Source organism: Lolium perenne, chromosome 5 (assembly GCF_019359855.2).
Source record: "Lolium perenne isolate Kyuss_39 chromosome 5, Kyuss_2.0, whole genome shotgun sequence".
Classification (NCBI taxonomy): Eukaryota; Viridiplantae; Streptophyta; class Magnoliopsida; order Poales; family Poaceae; genus Lolium; species Lolium perenne.
The window spans coordinates 17,472,957-17,490,465 of NC_067248.2; the positions used below are offsets into that span (position 1 = coordinate 17,472,957).

Sequence of the window (17,509 nt, forward strand, 5' to 3'; positions counted from 1 at the left end):
TATAAAGCAGCCTGAGTTCAAAAAAAAAATCTTTTATACTCCATGTGTCCTAAATATAATTTGTAATTTTTTTTTTGTGAAACACAGTACAAACTTAGACGCTCACATATATATACGCACATATATTCACCCCTATGAACGCACGCACACCCTACCCTTATGAGCACCTCCGAGAGACTGTGTGTAAGAAACTTCATCGTCTCGCTGTCGATGGGAACGTCGCCTCCTATTGAAAAATATTTCGTTCATTAATGAGACACCAAAGTGTCAAACCTAGAGTTTGAACTTTGGTGGGCTGGGGGTACCACTGCCCTCCTAACCACCCAACCACAGGAACATCTCATATTTACAAACAAATTAAGGAGTATATGTAATCAAACTTAGAAATGATTGATTTTTTTACTGAATTTGTGGGCACCTGTTTGGGGATGGAGTGGATGGGGTAAAATTTCCCATGTGAAATATCAACTTCTTGTTGTATCGGTAGGCTGGAGTACCCATCGAGTTCTGATTTTTTTTTTTCAAATGATCTGTGAACATTAATAGAGATTCAGAATTTTTGCAGCAGATCAACAGTTCACACCAGCAATATACACTACAAAGTTACAATGAACTCTTCTCTCCGGCCCCCGGTAGTCTTCTTCTCATCCGCATGACTATCGGTGGCGCCGAAAGCAGCAAGAAAAGCAGGAACAGCAGGACGAAGGGCTTGGGAACTTGATGGCGCAAGTGCAGCACCTCTTCGGGGCCCTGAACTTGGGCATCTTGATCGTCCTCCACCAGCCGCACCACCGGCGCCGCTGGTTGCCGCCGTGGCCAGCAGCTTGGTCGTGGCCGTGGCCGTGGCTCTTCTCCGAGTGCACGCGCTTCCTGAGCTCCGCCTTGGCCTTGCGCAGCCGCGTCGCGTACTCCTTCCTCCAGGCGACGAACTGCCGCTTCAGCATCCTGAGCTCGTCGACGGACATGGTGCCCGGCTTCACCTCGGCCACCGCCTTTGCTGCGTGCTCGAACGCCTGCTTCTCCCGCACGAACTCCTCCGCGAGGTTCTCCGGCGCCCCCTGGTTCTTCTTCGTGACAACGTCGGCATGCTGCTCCGGGCGCTTGACGGATGACGCCTCCTCTGCCGCCGTTGCGACCGGAGGCTGCGGAGCCCGCGTGATACCGACGCTGGATAGTTCCCGGCGGTGATGGCAGCTCGTCGACGGTCTACTCGCAACGCTCCGAGCCATCTGCAATGAGCGTGCCTCTACCTGCTGCTGCAGGGCGGCGATCTGCCTCTGCAGCTCCTCCTCCACGGCCCTCATCTTGGCCTCGCACTCCGAGAGCCGGGACTCGTAGTGCTCGACCTGCTGTCTCAGCCCGGAGATCTCCTCGTCCTTGTGTCTCACGTCGTCGTCTCTCTGCTTCACATCTTCCTCCGCCTTGATAGCCCGCATTTCCAGCTCCAAATTGATTGTGCATTTCTCCTTGTCCCGTTCCTCTTCTTCTTCTTCCTGTAACGACCCAAATCATTGTCATCCACAAGATAGTTAGGGCCTCTTTTATTCGCAGGATTTAAAAAATGCAGGGATAGTAGAGACCATGCTCGATGCAACTATATATATATAGAGAGAGGATTTCGTTTGTAGCAGGTTTTTTTAGAGGAAGAAATCAAGAGGTTTGAGCAGATGTGAAATTTCCTATAAAATGCAGCAGAACAAAATTTCCTTTTTTCAGGCATGCAATGGAAACAATGTTAATGCACAGTTGGTGTTGGCACCTGGGGCGGCGGAGGAATCGGGGCCAAGGGTGGCCGATTAAGCCATGGTGCCGGGGAACCCGGCCTATGCACGGAGGGAGGCCGGCCTCTCACGGTGGGGCGTGTGGGCAGCGCCGGAGGCGCTGTGTCCTCCTTGGGCTTGTCGTCCGGCTTCCCGATCCCTCTCTGCATGAGCGCGTCCAGCATCACCTCCATCGAGCTCAGCGCCGACGACAGAGACGACGTCGTCATCGGAATGTCGATCGTGTCAATGCAAACCAAACGCTAGAGACCACCCCGCGCTTCCTTGTACGATTCAGCTCTGTTCCACCATGGAAAGTCAGCACCAAGATCCCATATATATAGGCAATGGCCTCCTCCTGAATTGAACGAAACAATCAAAACGGAATTACAGTCGACATACCTTGAATAGGCCTGATGATGAGTCCGAAACGGAACCCTCCTCGGTTCAGGAACGGAACGACGCGGAATCGGGAGCGGAGCAAGACTCCTGGTTTGAATTAATCAGGGAGGAACGGCCGGGGAGAAGAGCTGGCCGGGCGGCGTTACCCAACGGCCTCCTGCTGCATGTCTGGGACGTTGGCTACGGCGTTGCCTTGTTTTCCCTAACATTTCTGGTTCACCTACGGTTTGCTCGTAGTATTGGCGTGGTGACTCTCTGCCTGGGCTCTGGAGATTTCGAACAACCGCCTCTTTTACGACCACGAATGGTTCTCCGTGCTACCAGGAATGTCTGCTGCACCATTTCTTTTTCGTGTGCCAAATTTAGCTGTTGGCACCACCCAAAACATTCTTTTCTTCCATGCATTTGTAGGGCGTGTGGTGTGGTTGGAAGCAAAGAAACCAACACCATGAGGGCAATGTCACCCGGAGTTAAACCTCGCGCGCAGCATGTAAGGTCTGATCACCCAGATAAGTGCACGAATATGAAGTAAGTCAAGAAACCGGCTACAAAGGAACATATTATCGCTGCACCTGAACACACATCCTAAAGCGTCCAGCGAATCAAAGTTGCAAGCTCCAAGGTAGGCTACACTATCTAAGAACCTTGCAAAACCCTTTTTGGTCCGGTAGTAGTATGTTCACTTTGGCTAGTGCAGCTACATGACGGTCCACGCGCACTACTACCTGAAGAAAGCTATCGCTACTTACTAGCATCATTCTAACTAACCATCCCATAATTCCCATTGTGCTCATCTTCAAGTCTCCAAGTTACTCCCAGAATGCAGCCTGCGCATGATCATACCATGGTACTCTTCTGCAAGTAAATCATTGGCCTTCAGGCGCCCCCGGTCACTGTATTTCTTCTGCTTCATTTCTCAGCTAGATAATTTCTGACCCACCCCATGAACAAGCTCCGTAACGAGAATAATATGTCGATAGCAGCTTGTATACATTTTCCGTATATGTGCAAGTGATCGCATGCAACATTAATTAGAAGGCTATCTCCTGAAGAATTCTCAATGTTGTTTCATGTACCTATAGCAGTCAGTCAAATATGGAAACACCACATTATATTCCGGCCAAGAGTGGCATACAGGAAAACTAATAATTTAAAGGAATGAATATGGCAGCTCACCCATTCTAGATGTTGTGCTGTAATGCCAGATGTGTTACTTGCGTATATGCCACCAAGAACCTTACCACAAGTTGAAGAATTTGAATTAAACACAAATATGAACCGTAAATACTGGGAGGAAACTTGAACAAAAAATGCATTTTTTACAAATTACTATAATACCTTAGAAACTGTCTCAAGGAACATTCCTGGACGGACAGGGTGTGGCTTGCGGTCCGTTACATTTTCCTAATGTTCATGTAAGCACGTGGAGTCAACAGTCTGGTTACTATGTGTGAATTCGTGATGAAATCAACTATCCAAGTTGTATCCAACAAGGCTTTACCTTTTCAGCTGTCCCAGTTGGAGGTTCCAGGTCTGAATTTGGTTCAGTGTTATCGGCACCTTCCCCTTTGCCAAGCATAACATCTCTAATCATCGTCTCCACTGCTTTCCCTGGTTTCAGAGCAACCAGTTTGCTCAAGAAGTTCACCTGTTCCACCACTTTTGCTCATGAGGATCACAGACCAAACAGAGCAGCTCTTATACCAAAGCAGAGCAGATCTTGAACCACAGCGAAGTAATTTAGTATTAAAGATGCCGACTGTGTCATGTCAGGAGTCTCAACATATCTAAAACATACCTCTGCTTGAGGAAGGGTATTGAGACCACGATCATTTCTTTCGTCTAAAAGGCCACCTCCCATCATATTTCGAGCTTCCTCTCTTACTATAACTAGTCTGGCCAGAAGTTTTCGATCGGGAACTTTGGATCTGGTTTCCATTGTCTGCAGCAATACAGAAAATTATGTCAAAATATTAGGGAACTATTTGTTGACATGAACATCCAAATAAATTAGTTACTTCAAGCAATTAATGAGGTAACTGAAAATGCATAGTTCACAATGCTAGCGTTGATATTTTCAGATAAGGCACAATGTGCAGTGTGTATCACATGCAGAATACGCGCTATAGTTAGTTGTTTGTGAGGATGCATCTCAGTTTTGACCAATTTCAGAACATCAATAATACACAATGATGTGTATTATCTGTTCAACGGGAGTGAAGGGTGATTAAAGTTAAGCAAACGGACTCAAATCTTTTAAAAAGTAACATCTCATACGAACTTGAACTATCCACGGTCACATTGGCTAAAAGGCTAAAATGACCAGCTCAAACAGGTCAAAAGTCGGACATAGGAGAACTGAGTGCTAACTCTGTGGCAACGCTAGCGAGTGCGCAGCCAGCCCACCCAGGTTCGAATCCCCACCTTGCAGTAATTTCGCTGGGAGGGGCGGACTTTAAACCGGGTCATCCTAGTGTCCATCCGCAGGGAGAGTCTCATCCTACCTAACAACGTATAGCCAAAGGAGGGATCATTCCCTTGTTGGTCAACGTTTTTTTTAAGTCGGACACAGAAATCAATTACATTTATGGATGGTAAATAAAGAATGGCCAAAGTCCAAACAATGTAATGTCCATCATGCCCCTAACACTGAAGTCATCAACACACTAGTTTTCTTACTGGAATGCATCCAACTGGCAGGACTATTATATAGTTCAGTCCATTAGAAGTCTGCAAATAATAAATAGAAGTTACAGAAGAGCTGTACACCAGCATAACTTTTAGCAGCCGCGGGCCCATGGCAATTAATCAGGGAGGCACTTATATGCATTCGGAAAGAGAACTACACAAGTTTAAGAACGTTAAGAGGCAACTGATAGGCATGATCTGCACCAACTACTATGCAAAGGTTGTAAATATTCTCTATCTTGAAGAGTAGAATTTGTTTTTCATTACGTCGTGTGTTCATTTGAGACATAACTAATGATCATAGTAATAATGTAAAAAACTATGTAGCAACAGGAGCCGATGCTCCGCAAGCCAATACTACATGTGCTCCTATTATTATATGGGTACTAAAAGGACCAAGAATCTCGGTACGAAGATGTCAAGATCGTATATTCATCATCAATGCACAACTCTGTTCATGCTCTTCAACCTACCTCCAGCAGATCATCCGCCTGATTTGCTATGTCATTGAGATTTGCTCCTGGAATTTGAACCTTCAGGCCTTTATCATTTTCAAACACACCTCCACCAGCAGCCACACGACGTAGTAATTCATGCCTGCTCTCCTTCTTTTCAGTCTGGCAAAGAAGTCCAACCACTTGAACCTGGTTCATAAGACGCGCACACTTGTCAGACAGCTAAACTATGCCTACAGAAATAAAAACTGATGTATTCACGCACATAGATTGTTGCGCTAGAAGTAAGACTTACATGTGGAGGGCATTTTTTCGTGAGATGGTCAAGCACTGTCTGCTTGACTACTTCAAGAAGAGAGTGACGCTGCCATCATAAAACTGATATATAAGTCAAGTAGACAAAGCTAGTAAGACAGACAAAAGCATATACATATAACAGGATAAAAATAGTAACTCCAGCTAATAACAGTGCCGCAAATAACTGTTATATCAAATTGAAGAAAACAATTTTCAGGGATATCTTCAGGAACTTAAATCCATGTCTAGATAAGGCCGGTGGTCAATTCAAAATGACTGAAATTATAAGATTAAGGTGTTAAATTAGTAAGCATGTCTCGCAACAGTTTGGCGGACTTCAGCATTACCCTATTCCTACATAAGATTCTCTGAAGGAATGTTCATCCAGAGAAGGTAGATGCAGGTCAATTGATGGTAGAATGCTTAGTCAGGCATAGGAAGTACCAAGCTACCTCATCATCACCATCCTTCTGTGCGAGCTGTATCATGTAATCGAGTGCCATAAGAAAGCCAGACTCCATCTCATCAACCCTGTTCCCAATGACTCCCTGCGCCACAAGCTCCACGGCCACCGCTGCAAATTCGCCATCCATCTCCATGTCTTCCATCTACAATACCACCAGCATACATAGACCAAAACAAAAACACATTGTTACAACCCTCAAAAGCAGGAAATTTTAACAGCTGGCCCACACTGTGAAGTATACCAAGATAATCTGAGTCACTGTTCAGATTCACCTATTCTTGGTGGTTCGACAATTTTAATACAACTTACATCCAAGCTCGATTATCAAATGTAACATACCACAATGGACAGAAAAATAATCATTGCAATGGCTCAATCGAACATATGAGCCAATTCAGCTAAGAGAAAACCCACAAGTGATACTACCTTTGTTGGTAGATACATGACTTACTAGAACACCATGCGCTCAAACTTTGAAAGCTAATGTAGAAAAAAATTCACTGGATCATTGTTCGTAATATATACTGTTATGTTCATAAATACGGGCGAGGTGAAAATAATATAATCAGATTTTTCGTGGATGGTACTTTCATATTATATAATTTCAGAATTTTCCATGAACATATATGCGAAAAAGAAATGGTCAAATACACGTTCTGGAGAGCGTGGCAATGTCTAAAAACATCATCTATTTCAAACGGAGATACTACAAGCATGTCCATGAAACTGCTCTATGATAAGACTGAAACTGAGCAAAACAGGACAAAAGCTTCTACATATCCATGGATAGGAAAACAAGCGAAGAGATGATGAGATCCTGTACCAGCTTGAGCATCTCCTGGAGCACGGAGGCGACCTGCTCGCCGCCGCGGAGGAGGGCGTCGCACTCGGCGGGGTCCCATTTGGCGGGGTCGTTCCCGAGCGGGGATGGCGAGGCGATGGGGAGGGGCACCTTGGGCTTCGTGGCGAGGCAGACGGCGAGGGTGGAGCGGGAGGGGAGCAGCGGGTTGGGGTTGGAGGCGGCGGGCCTGCGGGGCGAGCAGGCGGAGGGCGGGCTGCGGGCCACGGAGAGCGTCGCCATGGCTCTGCTTGCTTTGCTCGGGATGCTCGAGACAGGATGGGGTTCTTCTGGGTTTACGGCGTCTCAATTATTATTTTAATTTTTTTATATAATAAGATGTAACAGAGGAAGGTAAACTGACTCAGTGACGGACCCAAGATTTTCATTAATCTTGGGCGCACTGTAAGCCCGGCTAAATTTTTATCAAAATATTCATTAAATTTTCATTAAAATAGGTTGCTCGACCGGTCGAAAGTCTGGACGCGTGCCCGAACTTAGACTGGTGCCAATGCATCACCCCACTATTGCCTCGCCACGTCAGCTTTTACCCTCACTCTCACCCCACTCTCATCCCACGGTGCCAGTGCACGGGCTATAGTGCCAGCTCTCACTTCTCTCTCCTCCACATCACCATTTCTTTTTCAGATTAAGTTATTTCACTCGATTTTTTATAGACATTCAAAATAATGCAAGAAAATTATTTTATTCAACTCAAAATGTTACCGATTACATAATAATTAATAAAATTGCATAATAAATTTTAAAAATTACATAATAAATAAAAAATAAATTCTATTCCTCTTCCTCTTCCTCTTCCTCCTCCTCCTCCTCCTCCTCCTCCTCCTCCTCCTCGTCATCATCTTCCAGACCAAGCTCTTTTTCCACCATCTGGATGGCCTTCGCATGTTTGCGCTTTTCTGCTTCGTTCATGTCGGCGGTTGATCGGTCTTTCATTTTGTTTCATTGCTTGAGTACCTTAGCCTTCACTAAACTATTCCACATGTTCTTCATCGCGAAGGATTTACTTGCTACCTCACTGCTTGATGAGGATTCCTTCCCCTTCCTCCTATCCTTACGTGCCGCGACCTTGGCCCTATCGCGGCCCGTTGGACGCTCCTCCTCCGTCGTCGCCTCGCTAGAGCTGTACTCACCAGAAACTCCCAGACGGCTTCTCTTGGAAGTGGAATCGGATCCACTACCAGGACCATGTTGTCCTTTCCACTTCGCTTCATTGCGAACAGCTTGCCACCAGTGGTGCCGTCTGAACGGCTGAGTCACTCTTTTGTCATTCGCGTACCTCTCCATTGCCGCCTTCATGACCATTGCATCGTCTGCTCCACTCTGACGTAACGTTTCTTCTTGGATGTGGTATGCATTGAACAGGGACACCTCCTTGTTGTAGGCGTTCCAATGATCCTTCAGTTGCTTCGAGGTTCGACGACGGGCAGGATCCGAGGTAGAGTTGAAGGTTGCAGCTATCTGACCCCAAAAACTATTGCCGGTGTTGCAATTACCGGCGACAGAGTCCTTGGAGTTAAAAATCCAAGCATGAACCTACCCCGAAATAGATATTGTTAGTGAAAAAATCCAAGGAAGAACCAACCCCGAAATAAATATGTGATGGGTAAGTAAAGTACCAGTTTTTCCTCGTCCGTAGTTGTCCAGTCAAGCCTCTTTGGACGCTTTGGTACGATTGTTTCCGCGGCATCGGACTCAAAGCTTGGAGCACTGGCTTCAGGAGGTGGTGGGGGGTACGGACCATATGGCGCGTATGGATACGGAGGTGGAGCGTATGAACCGTACGAAGGTGGTGGGTAAGGAGGTACAGTCCCACTCCCGCTACCTGTAGGTGGAGCATGTGGAGGTGGTGGGGGGTATGGATACGGAGGCGGAGGGTATGACCATATGGCGCCGGAGGTGGAGCGTATGGCCCATATGGCCCCGGAGGTGGTGTGCCGGAGGAGTATAAAACTCGGGGAAGCGGCGAAGAACCGACATTGGAGCGACGATGTGTCGGAGAGACATCATCTAGGTGTACTGGTGACCCGTCGGGCTGCAAAAGATCCGTGAACGAGGTCATATCTGGAGTCCAACCAGACATGGTGGAGAAGATTTGAGAGAGTGAAGGAGATGAATGAGATGAAATGGGTGTGGAGTGAGTGAAACCATATGGGGGGTATTTATAGGGAGTGGGGATGAAATTTTGGGGTTTTTTTTTTGGCTTTTTTCGATTTTTTTGAGGCAACAACGGCTACCCCAACGGCTAGCTGACGTGGACGAATCAGATCGCGCCACGTCAGCTAGCCGTTACCTCCTCCCTCTCGCCCGCGCTGTCGCCCCGTGGTGCCAACGCTGCCGCCCCACTCTCGCCCGCCTGTCGCCTCCCTCTCGCCCCCAACGCGGGCGGCAGCCGGGCGGTAGCGGGCGCTACCACCGGGCGGTGGATCCAGCGCCCGCCGCTGCCGTCTCGCCCGCCTGTCGCCTCCCTCTCGCCCCGTCGCGGGCGGTACCGCCCGCGCTGCCGCCCGCGTTGGCACCAGCCTTAGGACAGTTGGATCCTCCTATGAACTGACTATATACTAGACAAATGAGAGATGGCCAGACTCGGAACTAGAAGAGGCACACCACAGGATATATGAAGCAGTACCATCAGAATCAGAAAGCGACACCCATTAAGTAGAACAGTAGGATTTACATTCAGTACAAACCATGGAAAGCACTTATGCATGGTACCAGAAAACTCATACAATCGTACAGTCACAAAGATAGATGCAGGATTAACGTCTCCTGAACAGTTAGTATATTAGGTCTGGATATAGGCTTAGGATGGATCATAATTAATTAATCGATTAATTAGCCGGGAGGCCAAACTGAGTTTGAAAATGGGGTTATACCGGAGAAGTCTCTCATTGGACATGGGAATGACCCCTCTTCTTAAATTTCCCGCGTCCTTGATGCCAGGCAAAAGCAAAAGAGCGATATGCAAAATCGAAACGGAACATGGGAATATCGAGACGTCACTAGAGGCAGTTGATCATTTGCTCTTTCTGAAGATATGCGATCAACTACACTGAGACAAAGCATCCTCGCTCATTTGCTCTTTCTCAAGATACCGGACTCAAGGCTTCAGCCTTTGATCAAACCTTCCGAGGATGGAAATACTGTCAACGGAAACATAAAACCTGCAACATCAGCTATAGCTTTACAAACGACTCCAACTTCAGCAGTCAAGGCATCTAGAAACATGCCACATAACTTATGTACGTGCTGAAATCATAGAAAGAAAACTAGAACCAGAAGGTGTCCCATTACTATCTACGCTTCTTGACATTGGGATTACTAGAATTGGATTTCAATTTCTGTTTTCCTGCCCTAATGCCCTGTTTGGTTGCATAGAATTCGCCTCCGAATTGAATTGACAATGGAATACCAAATCAACAAATTCAATGGAATACCATTTTGGGTGTTTGGATGTGCGTGGTATTCACCTCTAGAATTAAGGTTACAATGGAATACCAAATCCTGTTTGGTTGTACGATGTGTGGAATTGAAAGTTTTTTTTGACTTTGAACAACATAACATTGTCTAATATGAATGATTCTTTTATAATTTGCCATATTTCTCTTTTGTGCAGGTCTATTCTGTTTTTTTAACTCTGAAATACTTGTGAAATAGTACATTGGCTAAGCTATCAGCGAAACAAATCATGAACTAGCTCGCTCCCATGGCGTGGCCGTGATACCTGCGTCCGGCGAACCCGGTCGTAATCCCTGCGTCCTGCGCGGCCCGGCCGTAGCCGTCGTGGCCGGTATACCCTGCGGCCTCTCCTTCCAGGCGTTGCCCCCATGGCCTCCCGCTGCAGAGCTCGGGGCAGGAGTTCCCCATCCACCCCACCGCAGTTCCCCATCCACCCAAGTATGGAGGGCCGCACCGCCTAGAACTCGAGCTGGGGCTCAAGGAGGCCGTATTAGAGTCGTAGGCGGCGGGGGAGGGCTGGCAGAGGCAAGGCGGCACCGAAATCAGGGCCGGCGACCGAGCTGGGGTTAGGGCGTGGGCACGCGTGTGGGGCCGTAGAGAGGGAACGCTGTGGAGGAATTGGTGGAGGAGATCGAGGCCGAACCGTGGCGGTGAATGGCGGCGCCGGAGAGGGTCCGCCAGGGCCAGGGTGACGGTGGGCGGCGGCGGCAGCGGCGCTGAGAGAAGCGAGGACTTGGGGACAAAGGCGAAGCGAAGCGAGTTGGAAGGAGCGAAGCGTCACCCTCCAATTCGGAGCCAATACGGAGGGTCAGACCTCTGAATTGGGGCACAGGTAAGTTAGGTGGGCGCGGGGGTCAGCTCGGAATTGGTCCAGGATTCCAGGGGCCAATACCACGCACATCCAAACACTGGAATTTGGGTTTTTAATTCCGAAAAGCCAATTCAGAGATCAATTCCGTGCAACCAAACAGGGCATAAGGGAATTCCTGATTGGAAAGGTGCCTGCTCAGTAACACGGAAATTATTCACGAAAATATGAATCTACTCCGTAGAAGGGTTCTGGTATTAGAAGAAGTGAGGAACACCTGACCTGCATAGGCTTATCAAAAGAATGACTGAAAGTATATCAGACTATATGTATGATCAGCTGCCATACTTTGTTGACTTAGAGAATATGTTAGTTCTGAGAATTACTCTGCATGACATCTTGTAGCAAATCACCAACAGTTTAACTGAATGTAAATAGCATTGGACTGTACGAAAATGAAGCGTATGAGGTCTTGACCATAGCTGTATGTGATAACCATAACCTTGATATGCTAATGCTAGCAATGCATTGATAACTTTCTTGACAGAATATAATGAACTATAACTTCCATGACTTATCATCAGTCTCTTTACAGTCTTAGTCTACTAACTATAGTTAGCTAACGACATGCCATCCGGCTGCTTTAAAATTGAGGGGAGAGCATATATGCTAAAAGCATCTTGGGACCACTATGACACTACACAGAATTATCCACATCGTCTTCACTGTTTTCCAGAACATGTGCAAGGGAGTTGGCTTGTAACTTCTTAAACTGGCATATGAAGTCTGTTGCTTCTGACATAAGAGCATTCTTTGCAGCCTTCACAACACCAGCTTGCTGCTCCAAAAGAGGCTTCTCAGGATCAGTTGCTTTGGTGCCAGCAGCTTTCTTACGAGGTTTTTTTGCCACCTCTCTTCGGGACAACTGATTAATGTACCTCTCATGTAAAACTACATTCTTTATAGGCTTCAGAACTGCTGGACTCAGTTCAGCTTGCTTAGTTTTTAACTTTGACAACGGTCTCTTACGTGCTGAAGAACTCACGCTGTACTTGACGAGGGGAAAAGAATTTATACAGTTGTCAGGGGTTCCAGGAGAATCCTCAAGCGGAATGTTCAATTGTAAAGCAGATGGTGAAGTTTCAAATATAGAGAAGTGATCAGCCTCTTGAGCTTGGTCAATTAGGGAATGCTTCTTCAGCAAATGTCTCACTGTCTTCTGTGCTGCTAGGCTCTTCTGTTTGGCGGTCTTTCGTCTTCCAACTAGAGGTTCCAACAGATTTGGAACTTTTGAATCGGACAATTTGAAATGTCCTAGAGGAGAAAACTGTATTTTACTTGTTCGAGGTCGAGGGGCAATTGGAGCGGGTGTTGAAAGGTCAGCATGAACTCTATTGAAGCACTCTTGGGCAGATTTTCCTGGCACCTGAAAGGATGTGTATCAACTATCAACAATTGCTGAACTAACAAAAATGGTAAAGGAACAAATCACCTAGAAAATGCTGAATAATCTATAGGACAAGCAACTAATGTCCTTCAGCTAAGTACCAAATAGAGTCAAAAAAAGTGACACGCTATCAGACATGGCATGTAGTAAATAAAGACTAAAGAATCCCTAGAAATGGCTGAAACCAACTCCATTTGAAACAGCACTTGCAGAGCAGAACTGAAATATCAGCAATCTGATCTCATGTTTTTGCATGAATCATGTACCTAGAAACGTGTTCTGATGGCCATGTATTCCACATCCATGTTTGTGTCAACATGTGATGAGAAGAAAGAATACAATGTAACTAGTATCATTGCACTATTTTTACAGTTTATGCCATATGTTAGTGCCACTTTCTTGCATCTACAAATTAATTGTAACCATTGCGGCACTTTTGTATCTAGTTATTTGACAGGAATTTTTCAGTTTAAAAAGGAAAATTACTAGCTCTAAGGTGCATATTCAGTAAGCTGTATATTCCATAAAATACCACACATAAAGCATTTATTCACTATTAATGCTCTCCCTTCAAAGAAAAAGGACAAACTGAGTGTGCAATGTTCTTTTTCGCCATGATTACAAACCCTTGCAAATTTTATGAGTTCTTGTTTTTAAGAATTGCTCTCTACTATTTTGCTTACTCTGACACTACTGGTATGTTGAAGTCAGACTATGGCAGTCTTTTGGACATTTGTTTAGCGTTGTACACTTGTACATGGTTTATGTCGACTGCTTATAAAAAACTTAAAAAGCACATCAACATAACATTGCAGAGGAGTATCGCAAATCCTAGCACCAAGACCAATGAATAGCTCCTGGCCATGTATGTATAATATATTCATAACAGGAAAACCCTTTCCGAGAATAATATTTTAACTGCAGCATTCTCATTGTTTTCAATTGATATTAGTGAAGCCAAAACAACAACGCAGAATGATGCTTTCGTAAGGCAATTTCTGCAACTAACTATCAAACAACTCTTGTATCTACGAAGATATGAACAAACCACTGGAGATACAAAATGGGAGGACTAGCAATACCAATTTGGAAACTTTCTTCCAGAAATGTGGGGATGGTCGAGCAGTGAAGTAAGCCTGGCGCAATGTCAGGTCCTGCTCTTCTGTCCAATCATCTGAAGCACAAAGCTGCTGCTGTTCTCCTCCTTTAACCCCACACATCTCTTCATTGCATTCCTTGGTGTTCATCACCGTTTCATCACTAGCTTTAGGCAGCACTATGGAAGAAGGATCATTTCCACCCTTCTTCTGGATGATGTTTCTGGGTTTAGTGATTGGTGCAATTTCTGGACAGCCAGATGGGTGACTTTGCTTCCCTGATTTCGGCTTTCTCTCCGAGCCTCTCGTCCTCTTTCTTGACGGCTCCTCGCAACAACTGGGCTTTGGCTCTTGCATCTCGCTCTTTTTGCAAGATGCATGTGCAGTCTTTCTCCTGGCAGGAACGTCTTGGGCATCTTCATACAATGTCTGGAGCTCCTTGTGTTCTTTCATCCTTGCTGAAGACTGTAGTGCAGCAATTCTCTGGCTACTCCTTGTCGGATTCTCTCGCTTCTTGTCGCTCTTAACAGCATTTTGAGTCTCCCTGTTATGGGCAATGTCCCGGCGATTCGGTATCCGCGGCGGCCGTTTCCGGTGAGTTTCCTTGTCCACTGGTGGCTTACTCAGACTCTTATCACCTCGCTGGAACCGCGCTGATCTCCGAACAGGCGTAGTCGCTGATCGGTTACCCCTGACTTCGCGTTCCTGCAAACAAAAGGTAAAACTTAAAACATCATTCGCATTCCTGATCTCTGAATCAAGCCTTCCAACTAGAAAGCATATTAATATGATGATCGTACAGGCATGAAATGGATAGACATCAAGAGGGAGGTGAACAAAATATCAGTGGCATAGAACATACGAGTAAGAACCTAATCTTTTGTTATCGAAATGGAACAAGATTTTACTTGGTAGCATGACGTGCTGGGATATGTTAGTATTCTTAGTCGGTCGTCGGTACGAAATCCCCAGAAATCAAGAACCAGTGACGGATTTGGGGGAGAAGATAGGGTTTAGTCTAGCTGTTCAAGGAGGACCTGAACAGAGTGGCCAAATCACGCCACCTCCTGCTCAACACAAGTACTACATTGCGCAGGGACGAGGAAACCGGGCACATCCACATGATATCCCGTACCCCCCTCCCGAGATTGATCCCCATTCCTGCAACCAAGAAGAGGTTTATTTCCCCTACCTCGTCCTCCTCCTCGTCGAGCACAATCGGGTGCTCCGCACACTGCTCTTCATTGCCTTCGTTGGTGTTCATCAGCGTTTCATCACTGATCTTAGGCTGCACTATGGAAGAAGGATCATTTCCACCCTTCTTGTGGATGATGTTTCTGGGTTTAGTGATAGGTGCAACTTCTGGACAACCAGATGGGTGACTTTGCTTCCCTGATTCCGGCCTTCTCTCCGAGCCTCTCATCCTCTTCCTTGTCGGCTCCTCGCAACAACTGGGCTTTGGCTCTTGCATCTCGCTCTTTTTGCAAGATGCATGTGCAGTCTTTCTCCTGGCAGGAACGTCTTGGGCATCTTCATACAATGTCTGGAGCTCCTTGTGTTCTTTCATCCTTGCTGAAGACTGTACTGCAGCGATTCTCTGGCTACTCCTTGTCGGATTCTCTCGCGTCTTGCCGCTCTTAGCAGCATTTTGAGTCTCCCTGTTATGGGCAATGTCCCGGCGATTCGGTATCCGCGGCGGCCGTTTCCGGTGACTTTCCTTCCCCACTGGTGGCTTACTCAGACTCTTACCACCTCGCTGGAACCGCGCAGATCTCCGAACATGCGTCATCGCTGTTTGGTTACCCCTGACTTCGCATTCCTGCAAACAAAAGGTAAAACTTAAAACATTGTTCGCCACAGGATTTTATGCTGTTAAAAAGGTGCAGCTGAATCACCAATTAACAAACCATGATATGCGATCAAGTGCCAATAATGAAATGAATCGAGCCTTCCAACTAGCAAGCATATTAATTAATATGATGATCGTACAGGCATGAAATGGATAAAAATCAAGAGGGGGATGAACAAACTATCAGTGGCAGAGAACATAGAGCAAGAAACTAATCTTTTGCTGTCGAAGTAGAACAAGATTTTGCTTGGTAGCACGACGGATTATGTTAACATTCTTAGCTGGTCGTTGGTACGAAATCCCCAGAAATCAAGAACCGGCGACAGATTTGGGGAAGAAGATAGGGTTTTGTCTAGAGCTGAACAGGGTGGCCGAATCACGCCACCTCCTGCCCAACACAAGCACATTGCGCGGGGAGGAGGAAACCGGGCGCATCGACATGATATCCCGTACCCCCGCCCCGAGATTGAGCCCCGTTCCTGCAACCAAGAACGGGTTTATTTCCCCTGCGTACCTCGTCCTCGTCGTCGAGCACGATCGGGTGCGCCGCATCGTGGCCGCCGAACCGGCGCGCGAGAACCCTCAGAGACCGGCGCACGGTTCCGTCGCCCTCGTCGCGGCGTCTCGCCGTCGCCGGTGTCCTGAACCTCCGGGCATCCTCGTCGTTGTTCTGGATCCTGGATGGTCGGGAAGGGATCCACGGTGAGCGGGAGCTGAGAGGAGTCGCGTGGTGCGAGCGCAGACGCCCCTTCCACGGCGTCTCGGCGGCGGCCGCCGGGGTGGCGGGTTCGTGGTTCTTGGCCATGGCTGGAGAAGGGGATTTCTGCTGGAGAAACGGGAGGTTTCTTTCTTTTTCATTGTTTTGAGGGGGAAATGGGAGGGAATTCTGAACGAATGGAGTAGAGGGAGATGGAATGGAAGGACCGAAGGACCAGGGTATGTTTGTTTGGGCTGCAGCTTTTGAGAAGCAGCCGTAGCTGGTGGACTGTGAAAAAGCAGCTGCAGGAAGCAGCTGTTGGAAGCTAAATTTGATGTTTGGCAGGATAGCTTTTTGTGGTGGTTGCTGTTGATTTTAAGAGTGAAATGTCCAAAATGCCCCGCAGCGCTGAGGATGTTGAATAAATGCTGATTTAAGACGAATTAGCTATTTCTAACTGTTTATTATATATTTATCATATTTTCTCAATTTACCTTTTTTGCTACAATAATTTTAAATGGAAAAGTATATTTTCGTTCCACGTCGCTCGCCCCAACCCTCCTTTTTCTTCAAGCTTGAGTCCGTGCCCACCTTGCCGCTTGAGTCCGTGCCCACCTTGCCGACACTCCCTTTCCCACCGTCGTGCCACCGCCATCTAGCCTGTCGACTGTGCCACCATGGATGGCGACCTCCCCTCCCCCCATGGACGTGCCGGAGGAGACAATTATATTGCAAGACTTCTCCATCAATAAAAGTCCATATTAGCCAACCTGATTTAGCCAACTTTTAACTATTTTCATTCTTAGAATTAATGTAAAAATATTCTGTACAAAATGTTTAGAATTGGTGCAAACATCTAGCCATTCATGCACCAAGCCGCCAACAGACCAATCAAGCAGCAAAGAATACAGAACTGAACTTTTTAAAACTGCACATCCTATAGAACTGAACTTTTTAGAACTGAACTCTTGTACATACAGGCATCCATCGAGCATACATCCGCACATCCTATAGCAGTGCATTTGTTATCTCACAGTATGAATTCATGGAGAAGATCTGGCTGTTACAGCGACGGGAGATCTGAGACAGCAAGATCGAGCGGCCAATGCCTTCCCGAGATCCAATACAGGAATAGGAGATTAGGCATAGGGGATCCCGACCACAAATAATGCCGCTGAATGGAGATGACGGGGACACGAACTCCTCCTCTCGGTTGTGAGGACGG

General features: G+C 46.8%; 3 protein-coding genes across 3 annotated transcripts; all 3 read right to left on the reverse strand.

The window, feature by feature from the left end:
- Positions 1 to 533: 533 nt before the first annotated feature.
- Positions 534 to 2,520, reverse strand: LOC127298872 (uncharacterized). Its single transcript, XM_051328731.2, has 3 exons — positions 2,163 to 2,520; positions 1,760 to 2,060; positions 534 to 1,493 (listed from the first exon to the last, which is right to left on the reverse strand). Exons 2-3 carry the CDS (start codon positions 1,988 to 1,990, stop codon positions 657 to 659), a joined length of 1,068 nt encoding a protein of 355 aa, XP_051184691.1. The 5' UTR covers positions 1,991 to 2,060; positions 2,163 to 2,520; the 3' UTR covers positions 534 to 656.
- A 133-nt stretch (positions 2,521 to 2,653) lies between these two features.
- LOC127298871 (protein PEP-RELATED DEVELOPMENT ARRESTED 1 homolog, chloroplastic) lies at positions 2,654 to 7,182 on the reverse strand. Its single transcript, XM_051328730.2, has 9 exons — positions 6,892 to 7,182; positions 6,055 to 6,210; positions 5,601 to 5,669; positions 5,324 to 5,494; positions 3,961 to 4,104; positions 3,664 to 3,810; positions 3,501 to 3,566; positions 3,339 to 3,398; positions 2,654 to 3,238 (listed from the first exon to the last, which is right to left on the reverse strand). The coding sequence occupies exons 1-9, from the start codon at positions 7,147 to 7,149 to the stop codon at positions 3,194 to 3,196; spliced, it is 1,116 nt and encodes a 371-aa protein (XP_051184690.1). The 5' UTR covers positions 7,150 to 7,182; the 3' UTR covers positions 2,654 to 3,193.
- Positions 7,183 to 11,679: 4,497 nt separating this feature from the next.
- On the reverse strand, positions 11,680 to 16,466 carry LOC127298870 (uncharacterized). The gene is made up of 4 exons (XM_051328729.2): positions 16,102 to 16,466; positions 14,931 to 15,557; positions 13,724 to 14,443; positions 11,680 to 12,620 (listed from the first exon to the last, which is right to left on the reverse strand). Exons 1-4 carry the CDS (start codon positions 16,390 to 16,392, stop codon positions 11,892 to 11,894), a joined length of 2,367 nt encoding a protein of 788 aa, XP_051184689.1. The 5' UTR covers positions 16,393 to 16,466; the 3' UTR covers positions 11,680 to 11,891.
- Between the last annotated feature and the right edge of the window lie 1,043 nt (positions 16,467 to 17,509).

Coding starts and splice junctions, on each gene's coding strand:
- LOC127298870 (XM_051328729.2), bottom strand. CDS start 16,392: ATGGCCAAGAACCACGAACCCGCCACCCCGGCGGCCGCCGCCGAGACG. Junction 15,558..16,101: donor TGCTCGACGACGAGGACGAG/GTACGCAGGGGA, acceptor TTTTGTTTGCAG/GAATGCGAAGTCAGGGGTAA. Junction 14,444..14,930: donor TCGACGAGGAGGAGGACGAG/GTAGGGGAAATA, acceptor TTTTGTTTGCAG/GAACGCGAAGTCAGGGGTAA.
- LOC127298871 (XM_051328730.2), bottom strand. CDS start 7,149: ATGGCGACGCTCTCCGTGGCCCGCAGCCCGCCCTCCGCCTGCTCGCCC. Junction 6,211..6,891: donor TCCAGGAGATGCTCAAGCTG/GTACAGGATCTC, acceptor GTGGTATTGTAG/ATGGAAGACATGGAGATGGA. Junction 5,670..6,054: donor AGAAGGATGGTGATGATGAG/GTAGCTTGGTAC, acceptor TTATGATGGCAG/CGTCACTCTCTTCTTGAAGT.
- LOC127298872 (XM_051328731.2), bottom strand. CDS start 1,990: ATGACGACGTCGTCTCTGTCGTCGGCGCTGAGCTCGATGGAGGTGATG. Junction 1,494..1,759: donor CGATTCCTCCGCCGCCCCAG/GTGCCAACACCA, acceptor GGGTCGTTACAG/GAAGAAGAAGAAGAGGAACG.